The 12,985-nt window shown below is 46.1% G+C and overlaps 1 protein-coding gene across 2 annotated transcripts in view; it reads right to left on the bottom strand.

The window, feature by feature from the left end:
* Nucleotides 1-401: 401 nt before the first annotated feature.
* The window catches only part of CCND2 (cyclin D2), a 31,551-nt gene continuing 18,967 nt past the window's right edge, over nucleotides 402-12,985 (bottom strand). For both annotated transcript variants that reach the window (XM_005569850.3, XM_074006113.1), the window contains one exon: nucleotides 402-5,903. In XM_005569850.3, coding sequence (XP_005569907.1) covers nucleotides 5,754-5,903 — 150 coding nt within the window. In that variant the 3' untranslated portion in view covers nucleotides 402-5,753. The remainder of the gene's footprint in view (nucleotides 5,904-12,985) is intronic.

Raw genomic sequence — 12,985 nt, 5'->3', positions numbered from 1 at the left:
TCCCCAGAGACTCCCTAAAATCTGGAGACGGCACTGCAGGCTTCTGGTACCTCTCATGCCAGGAGATGCTTCCTCATAGCCCAGAATGAGTAGCTGGCAACAATCAGGGGCTATCCTCTGAGGACCAGTCATAGTGTCTGTGATGGACCAACCTTCTAAAGGTGGACTGAGGCTTCTAGCTTATAAGCCGGCTGCATGGGCAGCCCCCGTCCCCTAGCAATGTCAACAATGACTTGTGCTGCCATAACACAGAGGCACGTGTAGATTCTATTCCAGGTTAGAATGTGTCTTATGCCACTGCCAATTGTTGCAGCAGCATAAAACAGAGTTCTGACATGAGACAAGTGTATTCCATTCCGACGACTGCTGGTTGATAAATAAATCAAAAAAGGCCAGATGACTTAGGTCAAGGTGAGTTTATTGTCCAAATAGCATAACCTAATTGCATTCAAAACCATTTTCAAATCCATCTTTAAACTAGTCAGAAAACAGGTTATTATTTTTTTAAATCACTTAACACTGAACAGATAAGACCTCTTAAAAGGCAGCTGACTATATCATGTCACCATCATAGCCAATGCAACATTTTTGCCACACTTCCTAAAAACCTTTTCGCGTACACTGATCATGCTACTTTAGCACTTTCTAACATCCTGACCAAATAGACACCCACACCGCTTATAGAGTACACTGTGAGAGAATAACATGGACTTGATATGGCATCACACTTGTTTCAAAGCAAAAAAAAAAAAAAAAGTAAAAAAGAAAAAGAAAAGAAAAGAAAAAAGTCCAAGACAAGAAACTATAACTGAGAGAGAGGAGAGAGAGAGATCTGAGGTACATGATATAAGGGTAATGAACATAATGGAAAAAATCCAATGGCCTGGTGATTTGCTGGGGATATAAGAGTTGGCCAGCAGTAAGAACTAAACCAATTAAAAGTAAAAATAGAAACTTTGTTTTTCAAGGACAGGCACCTGTCAAAAGACATTGGATACTGTAATGGCTACAGTCAGTAAGGCACTTTATTTCCCCAAAGTAGGCTGCAGGCGAAGGGATGCAGGCTGCAGCTGCAGCCTGCATGTACACATTTGCTGATGGCTTCTTAAAACCTGAGCCGAGAATAGGGTCTGATAGCCCAGCCAAGTTTAAAAGCAGACACACACGAACGTAGTGTCGTTGTGCCTGAAATGACCATTCTGGGTTGTTTAGAATCCAGAATCATCAAAAGCCATGCGGTATGAGGAAGTAATAAACGTCCTCTTGAATCTTCTCACCCCATTTTGCGCAAATGGATGGCTGCATGAACAGCTCTTGTAAATTGCTCTGAGTTCACACCAATAGAAACCTGCACTCATTCTATAGCTACAGAGGGTTTGCTGGTTTAAGGGGACTTTATCGTCTCCGCATTAATTTTCCTTTTAAAGCTATTCTCAAGGTTGGACTGTCTCAGAGATAAACAAAGAGGAATCCTTTTGGCTTAGAAGCCAACTGGCTTACTCAGACTTCCTCCCCTTCCTACCTCCAGTTCCCACGCTACCCATATTATCTTCTTGAACTAGAAAATCAATTATTTACATGACATAAGGTGCAAGTCTATTTCTTCTCCCAGCCCTGTCCCCTGTGGCCCATGGAGAGAAAATTCCCCTGCCCTCTTTGAGAGAGTCATCTGATCCTGCCTAATGTTCTTAACCTTTCAGTCCCAGAGCTCCCAGGGCACAGTCTGGAGAGGCCCTAGAGGTGCTAGACGGCAGGAAAGCGCAGCTCCGTCTGAAGAGCTGCCCATCCTGCTAGCAAAAGGATGCAGTGTGATGCTGTCAGGGTCATCTTCTCCTTGGCTTTGTCACTTAAGCCATGTATGCCCCTGACCTGGCTGATAAGAGGCAGAACAGAGCCTCCAGTACAGAGCACACAGACCAAGGGTGACCCAGTGGTAAGGCATGCTGTGCTCTCCAGTGGGGTCCTGAGGCAGTTCAAAGTAAAGCCTCCTGGAAGAGCAGCCCCTTCTGGAAGGAGCTCGCCTCTCAGCACGCATGGGGTGTTCTGCGGAGGGAACTGCCCTTGGCTTTCTCCTGCAGGCTTCTGGGCTGTTAGGGACCCGCATGGAGTTTAATTATGCTTAGCATATATTTTTGGCATACTAGGATTTCTTCCCCCTAGGATTTGGCCAAAAGAGGGGAAGGATCAAAATTTGGCAGGCTGGGGGAACTCGGCCCCCACTGATGGAGAAAAAAAACAAACAGATGGAAGTAAAGACGAGACAGAAACACAACAAGGTAGAAAAAGACCAGGATAATTTGGAACCCCTTTAGTGGGAGGTAAGAAAAAGAAGAGAAAGAACAACAACAAAAAAAAGAGCAAGTTCAAATCCACAGCGGGAGAGCCCCTCTGGAACAAAACTCCTACCAAAAAGACTAAGATCCAAGGAGAGGGCAAAATCCAGGATTCCTTCTTTTGTTTAAGCAGGAGCAGGCAGAATAGCCTAACAACCCCCTACTTTCCCATCAGCAGCCCCACACCCATCATCACACAAGGCCCCAAGGATGGGAAAGAGAAAAGCTAGAAGGACCCAGGGGCCTCGGGACTACAGGAAGAGTAGAAAGTTACAGACCGTAACTAGAGTCGGGTAGGCCTGTGCCCTTCCCTATTTGTCCAGTTCTTTCATTTGCTGCTGCTGTTTAAGCTCAAGGGTCAGTCGCCGTGAAATGAATTTGCACCTCAGTTTCTCTTTAGGCTCCAAGGTTCCCGAGAACGCCACGGTTCCCGCCTTCCCCATTCTGTGGGACTCCTTGGGGCCCAGGAGAGTGTGCTGATCAAAGCCGGCTCTTGAGAAAACTCTGGCTAGCTAACTTGCTGGCTGCTCCACTTTCCTCTCCAAAATTTCAGAATTCGCCACCCATTGTCCCACCAGAAATCCCCTAGAATTTTAGGGTCATGCTAACTCACAAAGCCCTGAACCCTTCTAAACACACTTCCCAGGAGACTGACTCATCTGGAATTTCACCTCTGTAGAAAAGCAGCCTCTTCACCTCCCTTCAACTATCATCCCATACTTCTCTGACCTATTTTTCTTATCCTGCCAATTCAGTGTGATTGAAAACCTGACCGTTTAGTACCGCTTAGCAGAGGACCTGGGCTTGCCTCGTGCTTGCCTGCGCGGCCGGAGACAGAGGAGGGAGAAGGAAGCACCATCAACGCTGTTTGCTATTTGCTGCAGATTCAGCTCCTCGCAGATTCAGACCTAGGAAACCCACAGAGATGATCCTAAACTCAAGGTGTCCATGCCAGGGGAGGGGAAAGACGGAAGGAAAAACTTCAAGAGGAAAGGGCCCTTTGCACACGAAGCCCCGCTTTTGAAAAAGCTGCAAGATGAAGATCTCCAAACAGCCTGCTGGAATTCTTTTTAGTCTGTTTCCTGATACCTGGTACCTAAGTGCAAATTACGACATCTGAGTCTACTGCATAAATGTGTGTACTGAACGTCTGCCTTGAAGGGGAGGGAGGATCCCTTGGTTCAATGTATTTTTTCCATCATGATTAGGATACTGGGGGGTCTAAATGGGAGCCCGATGGCCTCCATAACCAAAAAGGTCCCTGGGAGTGAGACCGCCCTGCCTTCCACCTGAGCGGGAGTCGGCCCTGCTCACACCACTTCTCTATTCCTCACGTGAATGGGCTCCAGGCAGAAACTGTACGGTTGTGAGGTATTATGAAAACAAAAGCGTGAATCATTGTCTTTTGTAGTTATTGATTTTGTCCAGTAAACCTGAGGTAAAGAATACTCCGTCTTTGAAGAATGTGACCAGAGGAAAAAAAAAAAAAAAAAGGAAGAAACAACCACCATGAATATGCTACCAGAAAAAAACAAACTACGGAAGGGCTTTTCCAGTACGAAGAACTCATATCTCAACCATCTACTTCAGGACTTGGAATTTAAGCAGTAAAATAATATATTATAAAAATGTTTATAAAATAGCAGCACACTCTGTGAAACATTACAGCTAGGTACTGTCAATGTGAATAACGATGGATGATTTTAGCTTCTTAGCAGCGCAAAAAAAAAAGAAAAGAAAAAACCAAACTGAACAAAACGAAATGAAAAAACAAGAGACCCTTAGATCATTTTCCATCTTCAACCCTCATGCTATGAAACAAGGCAGAATCTGTGTCTAAAATAATTCTTCAAATAGCCCTGTTCTGATTTTTCTTTTTCACTTAAAAAGGCAAATATTTTAACAAATAGCTTCATTACCTGTCAATTACAATTGTGCAAAAAAAAAAAAAAAAAGTTGTTGCTCCAACCTCTTTGCTAACTGAATGCCTCTAAGAAGTGGAGAGGAAAAAAATTCAAGTACGCTGAATACAACTTTGCAATAAAATTAACAACAACAATAAAAAAAAAAAAAAAAACGGAAAAGGGAACAAAATGCCACACCCTGATATCAGTTCAGCCATCTATCTTTGCACCAGCAATAACTTTTCTTTCCATGTCCAAAGGAGAAGTATAGAGATGGGAATTAAGATGCTTCTGTGCCATCAGAATGGTAACAGATTGTAGTTTACAGGCTTTTCTGAGGAATGTTGTGATGGGAATGTCAGCAGGAAGGGGCGTCTCTCGAGTCCTGGGAGGAGCACCAGAACTGTGTACCAAAGAATGGCAGATACCACAAGCGAAGAGTAACCCAGACTGGGGGCAGGAAGGGAGGGGGCAAAAGAGAAGAGGGGAGGAGTATTCAGCATGACTTGCATAAACCATCCCATCTATCGCTCGGGAACAATTTTTCAAAGTGCTTTTCGAATGGAATGGTTTATAACAATGCTAAACTGTGAACCAGACATGCCAATCAGCACCAAAAATTCGTTTTTTTCTAAGAAGAAATGCCAAGGCCACATTACCCTTTAAAATACAATAACAGAAAGGATTCCATTCTGGATCCCACCCTTGGTCTCCATCTGCCTCAGTTTCATGTGAGTTTTGGTGATGGCCCATAGCTACATTTCCCCATTAGGCAGCAATATGGTGGTGTCTGCAATGAACTGCATTTGGAAGAAGCGGGATGTCACAGAACATGAAACCCAGGAGCCAATCACCTGTGTCCAACTGGCAAAATAAAACATCTTTTTTAGGTAGCAGCTACTGTAGACAGCAAGAGGACATTAATGTAGAGATCCAACCACACTCCTGACTTAGTAACAGGTGGCTGAGAGCAAAGGCGCTTCTCCACCCCAAATGGTTCAATCATGTTGAGAGATTGTTTTGTACTCCTTCCCCATCATGTCCCTCCTTATTTCAATTCCTTCTTGAGTTCATTGCTTTGCAATCTAATCATGCCATAAATGGCGTACACAGTTCCTTGAAATTATACTACAAGGGGGTGTATGTGCTAGCTCATAACATGAAAAAAAAGTCTCCACTAATTTGTTCCCATATTGCAGGCATACATATTCTCTAACTACTCTGCAGGTTTTCCTGTAAGCATTTTACTATTACTTTTACATAATCAAACAATAACTGTTCGCATATACAAGGGATTCCCTTATGCTGTACTTCAAATAGGCACCAAATGCTCTTTATTATTCCGTTTTTATAGGACTTTTTTCTCTCACTTCTAAAAGATCTTTAAATATGATCTAGGTGGGGGCAGAATTTTTTTTTACGTTTCATCCTAAAACACAAATAACAAAAACATAACCAGAAAGAAGGAGAGAGCAGATTATGGACGCGTCTCTCTCTTTCGGCCCAACTGGCATCCTCACAGGTCGATATCCCGCACATCTGTAGGGGTGCTGGCTTGGTCCAGTTCATCCTCCGACTTGGATCCGTCGCGCTGGTCCTGACGGTACTGCTGCAGGCTGTTGAGGAGCACCGCCTCAATCTGCTCCTGGCAAGCTTTGAGACAATCCTAGAACAATGGTCCAGACCAGAGCTGTTAGCAGGAGAAACAGGACACAGAGCATCCTCCCAAGAAAACATGCATAATTTAGCTTGCGTAAGTCTATGCTAGTTCCCAGTTGAAATAAATGTGAAGTAAAGGAGGGGTGTTCTTAAAGTGCCAAGGAACCTCACTACTCTAGGTCGGGTCCGTGGGCTGGCAGTGTCAGCATTACCTGCGAGCTCGCTGGAACCGCAGGATCTCAGTCAATCCAGGTCGAGCTCATCAGAACCTGCATTTTAGTGGAGCCCAGGTGATTGGAATTCTGAGAAGCACTGGCCTAAATGACGGTCCACTTACGGATGCCTGGTAATCAAGGGGCCGACCAGATGCTTTCTGCCTGGGGAAGCTGGGAAGTGGCTACTAGAAAAGGGGAAGGCTACTAGAGGTGCTATGACATTAGCAAACTCAGCCCCTGAGAACTAGATAAGAAGGAAGCCAACGAACCAACGTACTGACACTCACATAAACTGTAAATACATTTTCTCACTCTTGTCCCCCAGGCTGGAGTGCAGTGGCGCGTTCTCAGCTCACTGCAACCTCTGCCTCCCGGGTTCAAGCGATTCTCCTGCCTCAGTCTCCCAAGTAGCTGGGACTATAGACGCCTGCCACCATGCCTGGCTAATTTTTGTATTTTTAGTACAGATGGGGTTTCACCATATTGGCCAGGCTGGTCTCGAACTCCTGACCTTATGATCTGCCCGCCTCGGCCTCCCAAAGTGCTGGGATTACAGGCGTGAGCCACCGTGCCTCACTGTAAAGACTTAAAAAAAAAAATCCCCAATTTTTTCTGCTTCTTTACCATTTCCTTAACTCTCATAAAGATATAATGCAAAATGTCTACAACATTCTGGACCCTTGAGCCATCCAATCTGGGAATAAGCAAGAATATGCAGCATTGCTTTAGTTATCCGTCTATATTGTAGGGGAAATGGACAGTGTGTTTGCCCCAGGCAGGAGCTTCCCTTAGGCAGGTGACATGCGATGCAATGACAAGTCACCGGTATCACTAGACAGGGACCATTGCTGGTGTTAGTAAGAGGGTACGAACAGTAGACTTGCTTCTAACAGGCATTTTCTGGCCTCTCTCCTCTGCAAAAGTGCCTCTGTGCACTCTCTTAAGAAGCACATACATAAGCAAAATATGTTAAATTGAACCTCCCGGTGTCTTTTCATAGTTTAATACAAACTTCCCTTTTGCTTCTTTCACTGTGCAGTTCTCCCCACCCAGAGGTTTCTATTTTGCCAAGTCCAAAAGCATTCTCTTTATTTCCCAAAGATCTAAAATACAGCAGGCCAGGCATATGGGCTCCCGCCTGTCATCCCAGCACTCTGGGAGGCCGAGGCGGGAAGTTGAAACCAGTGCGACACCAGCCTGGACAACATAGCTAGTTCCCCATCTTTAAAAACAAACATATAAATAAATGAAATAAAGCTGCAACTAACCACTAAGGAACAAAATTTCCATACCCCTCAAATGTTCCTTTCCTATCGCTCGTCTATTCCACATTTCAGACTACAGCTTTCAGTGAAAATTAAGATTAGGAACAACCACAGACTAAGAGGTCAAAGGCAGAGACAAAATGTCACCTGGAACAAGGAGATGAGGAAGGGTGGTATTTGCTGCCCACCTACCATGCTTGCAGGTGGCCCTCACGTTATTTAACTTTTCTTATCTCAGAGTTTCCCCACAAAACACTCAGAGTAAAGGGCAACTGAGATGATACTGATATACGTGCAGTGCTAAGTAGAGCTCGATAAATGATCATGATTATGTGTAACAATAAATTGGTCCTGGAACCTGAAAGAATCCCTCAGATTTATTTGAAATGAGGTATAGAATTGCCTTCAGTCAAGACTGGTGAAGTGTGTGTCAAGATCGTGTGTCCGGTTCTGGGGCGAGCGCTGAGCATGACAGACGTGAACCAGCGGCAGGAGTCTCCGTGCCACCCTGAACGAGGCTGAAACGGAGTCAGGCACTGGCCTCCAGGAATTGCTAAAACCTGTCAGACGTTCCTGTGGCATCTCCTGGTTACACCTGTCCGACCTGCTGAGCTGAATGAATGATGAAAAATCGCTTGGGGCTCACCCGCCTCATCCCTGTAGAGTTCTTCCCCAAGTTCTTCCCTCAAGGACCATGTGGCAGCACTGTCCTCATAGGTTACCACTTGCTAGGTGGGAAAAGTTAAGGTGTAATGTTCCTTTACTTTTTTTTTTCTTTTTTCTTTTTCTTTTTTTTTTTTTTTTTTTGAGACAGAGTGTTGCTCTGTCACCCAGGCTGGAGTGCAATGGCGCGATCTCGGCTCACTGCAAGCTCCACCTCTCAGGTTCAAGTGATTCTCCTTCCTCAGCCTCCTGAGTAGCTGGGATTATAGGCACCAGCCACCGCACCCAGGTAATGTTTGTATTTTTAGTTAAGATGGAATTTTACCAGATTAGCCAGGCTGGTTTTGGACTCCTGACCTCAGGTATCTGCCCGCCTTGGCCTCCGAAAGTACCGGGATTACAGGCATAAGCCACTGAGCCTGGCCTGAAAGTATAATGTCTTTAGGGGCACTTGCATTTCAGTAGATGTGTGAAAACCTTAAATCCTTATAATCTAAAAAATTTAATATTAAATATAGAATCAAAATGAATGTGGGGGTTAAAGGCAAAAAGCAACTACGGTCAAAACTACTGTGGAATGTCCCTTAGGAAGGTTCTACATCAGGGAGGAATGGCAAGTCTCATACCATCAGTTTTTCTTCTAAAGCTGGGATAGACATAGACAGCCCTTTCTCCATCTGAGCACCGCGTGAAGGAGTTCACTGAAATGCCGGAATCATCGTGGTGTGAGATACTCTCTCCACCGTACATGGGCAAGAGCTGAGATCCAGAACAGCAGCTTCCACCCCACATTCCATCTGTCCTCCCTCATCTCCTGTAGCCACTCACTGAGTGAAACGTTGGACCTAACAATTTAAATTCATATTTTCTTCTTTCTCTTTTTTTTTGTTGTTTTTTTTTCTTGCAAAGGAGAATCCATTGAATCCAGGAAGTTCATGTGTAATGTTCCTCCACTGTTGAGAAGCTGTCGAAGGGGATGTTTACAATTGTTTTTTTCCAGGAGGCAGAGGGGCTAAATCAGACCACCTCCATACCATAGATTCAGTGACTATATACTTGTTTCCAACTGAATACCTGTCCATGGAAGACAAATCCTACCCAAAGCATAAGGCCTAAGAGCTTTTGTTATGTAAAGGAGATGGCAGGATTCTCAGCTGACTGAGGGACCGTGCACGCGCGGTTTTGGTAGACAATAGCTCTGAACCATTACTTTAAAAAGGAAATGCCCGTTAGGTGTAGCAATGTGGTACCTTGAAAGAGGGTTTCGCATGACATAGCCCTTGGTGAATACTTTTCAAGTTGCAGTTCCTGTGGAAGACCTTGCTCCTCAACAAAAACACTCTCGCCTCCTGCCCAATCCTGCCTTGCTCTCCTTCCTCACAGGCTGTGTTCTGGCCCCCGGCAAGGTCATCTGGCTTAATGCATCTTCTACTGCAATATGGCCAACTTGGGACTCTATGGCCATTAGTGAATTAACCATGCCAGCATGACCCTCCACATGGGGAGACCAGGCTCCAGAAAGCTAAAGACCTCGGTTTCAGGCCATGCACGTCTTCCCTTTGGGGTTCCCAGTGTCCCCACTTTTTCTGCTATTAGCCTTCCCTGCCAGCAGCCTGAGACCTTAAAGGAACAGTTCTGAGAAAACCCTACAGGAAGGACTGGGATGTCTGACTGTCACTTCTACTGGACTTTCAGAGCCACGGGACTTGAGGTGACATGTGCGTGCACAGTAGCGTTTTATGTAAGTTCCAGCCAAGAATGAGTGCGCAGGCTGTCCCACACAAAACGGAGGAAGGTTTCATAGATAGACAAAACTCTCTCTTTTCTTCAGTCGCATTTTGATTTCAATCCAAATCATCACTGACTTGACTACAGCCAGCTTTGTTTTGTTTTGTTTTTTGAGATGGAGTCTCATTGTCACTCAGGCTGGAGTGCAATGGCGCGATCTCGTCTCACTGCAACCTCCACCTCCCAGGTTCAAGCAATTCTCGTCTCAGCATCCAGAGTAGCTGGGATTATAGGTGCACGCCACCATGCCCAGCTGATTTTTGTATTTTTTATAGAAACAGAGTTTCACCATATTGGTCAGGCTGGTCTTGAACTCCTGACCTCAGGTGATCCACCCACCTTGGCCTCCCAAAGTGCTAGGATTACAGACATGAGCCACCACGCCCAGCCTGGCCAGCTCTTGCTTGATGACCCCTCTGACTGGAAGATAAAAGGATGACCAAAGCAGGTACTCCATGGATTGAAGAATTCTGAACTCCCTTCCCCACCCTCTTCTAGACTTACCTTGTGGCAAAGCAGGACGCTAACCCTCTCTGCAGTCTCTGCCTAACCTTCCTTCAGGTTCCACTTCCATGAAACTTGACAATGATCAGCTCGACTTTCAACTACACAAATCCCTCATTCTAGCTCAGCAAGACTAAAAGGGCAAAAGCCTGTCTTGTATAAATGATGTTGAACACTACTCTCTGATGGTGGGAAGAGAACTTGGCCTCTCCCTTCCGTGAGACAGAGCTCAGGCCCTGCATACGAATACCTTTGTTTAGCATGGCAGGCGCCCTTTTTGGACTTGTGAAGGGCATATAAATTCTGTGTGCTGGTGGGAAGTGAAGGGAGAGGAGATTGTGCACTGGTGCTGATACGTGCAACTGGACATGCCAACTCCACATCGCCTGGGTCTTGCCCCAAGCAGGAGGGCAGGAGAATGCATGGGATTGGGGGGTGGGGGTGGGCATGGGGGCAGCCACCTGGAGAGAGGAAGACCTCCACCTTAAATCCAACCAGGTTGCTTCTGTGAGAGGATCAAGCTGAGAGAAGAGTGGAGTTAGTGTTTCCAAAGGGGCTGGATTATAAGAAGACATACATAAATAATCACAGACTTGGAGAATGTGGAGGTCTAAAGGGCCTTTGGAAATCAAGTAGCCAAATGCCCTCGTTTCCCAGCTAGGGAATGGAGCGTGGAGAGTTGACGTGGCTTGCCCCGCAGTGACATCTGGCTAAAAGCTCAGACTGGCTTTAGAAAGGGCAAGCCTCCAATTTCAGAACTCCTTTTTTCCTATATACCTCGACTTCTAAGCTCTAAGTAAAGACATACAGACCAGAGACTCTCCAAGAAAGAAAGACATAGCCCAAGTGGCTGGAAAACCACGAAAGCGCCTCTAATCAAAAGATGTTACACGCACGTAAAGTGCGGCAGCTCTAGGACATCAGCTTTCCTGCAGCCTCCAAAGCACCAGCCATTGTGTTAAGATGCCCCAAATTAAGCTGATTAAAAGGGAAGCCATAATGCTCGTCTGTCAGCCTGGACAGGTGGTACCCTACTGCGCTGGAGGTCGGGCAGACCTCCAGCTTCCATGATAGGCCCCCTCCCTTGCCCCCTTCCCTCCTGGCTGCCCCCGCCCCCACGCCTGGAGCCCTGACAGCAGTGTTTGTGATCTTCAGCTCGTTACAAGGGCCTCTGACTTCCTCTGCTTGCTGGCTCGAGCTCCGCGCCCTGCACCCTCCTCTGCCTCCATGAATGGGTTGACGGAACTCCTACCATTAGCCCTCAGTGTAACTGCACAACTCCATTGTCACACACACGCACTGCACTCAACAGGGGGACAAAGGGCTGAATGAGCCCCAGACCCGCGGCCAACTCAGGCAGAGACAACTTAGGAAACTATCTCATTCTTCCTTTCTTCACAGGCTGTTTGGCTTATTTCCTTGCATACCAAATGAGGCCCACAGAAAAATGAGGCAGGAGAGGGAGGCATCAGCCCCCGATTCGATTCCACCTCCCCACCCCCAGCTTCCAGCAACACTTCACAAGGTTCCTGACCACAGGCCCTCAAGAGTCCACAGAAGACAGAATCTGTAACAGCAGAGCCTTGAAAATGACCTGTGCGGAGAGTGCACCGGCGCTTCCAGCTACAGAGCAGACACAATGCTAAAGCCCATGAATCACACGCGTGTCGAAACTGAGACTTCTTCCGGGGCGCCTCCACCTCCCTGCTTTTTAATAGCTCATTGACAACCACGACCAGAAAATGCCAGGATGACCCTAAGGAAGGGATATCCTGGAATCTTCTCTGGGCAATATTTAGGAATGTGTCTAGGGACAGGGATGAGCGTTGAAACACTCCCTTTTGGGTACTGTGTGCACTATTCGGGTGATGGATTCAACTGAAGCCCAAACCTCAGCATCACACAATATATCCCCATAACAAACCTGCACATGGATCCCCTGAATCTAAAGTTTGTTTTTTTTTTTTTTTAAAGAATGTGACAAAGAATTTTGATGTGCCTTAGACAAAAAAAGGTTTATCAATATAAGGAACAGATGACTAGAGTCTTTATTCTGTTAAATATCTTGCAATGAACTCCACAACATCTTTATAGCCTGTGAGCCTCAATTCCACATTTTAGTTAATCAATTTGTGCAACTGTGTCATGTGAAAACGAAGCCACTTACTCTAAGACAAGGTTAGGGAACACTCAGAAGGCTCGGAAGGCCCCGACACAGAATTGAAGTTAAAAAAAAAAAGATAAAGCTTTTCAAAGGACATGGACAGACTAGTGAGTCGGAAACACATTGGAAATCCATCTGCCTGCCTTTGTCCTTTGCTCCTTCCTTCCTCTTCCCTTCCTCTCCTAAGCATCACTCCCGATGACTCTGCCAGGGGCTCTGGATAAAGAGCTGAGGAAAAGCTGGGCCTTATTCAAGAGGTTCTATAGACAAGGAAGCAGTGAGATCAATGCTGGCAGGCAGCCCGAGTAGTGTGCAGAGGGGACGGAAGAGGACCCCGATTCAGCCCAAGGAAGCAGGGCCACAGTCACCGGGGACCCAGGCCAGTGGCACCCTCCTCTCTCAAACCTACCCAGGCACTGGACACCCCCAATAGACGTTCCCCCTAAAGCCAAACTGCCTCTCTGACTGTTTTTAGCAACTCTTAGGATTG

The sequence above is a fragment of the Macaca fascicularis genome, chromosome 11 (genome assembly GCF_037993035.2).
Source record: "Macaca fascicularis isolate 582-1 chromosome 11, T2T-MFA8v1.1".
Taxonomy (NCBI): Eukaryota; Metazoa; Chordata; class Mammalia; order Primates; family Cercopithecidae; genus Macaca; species Macaca fascicularis.
The sequence above is the reverse complement of the archived record's forward strand: the minus strand, read 5'-3'. Positions and strand labels throughout refer to the sequence as shown.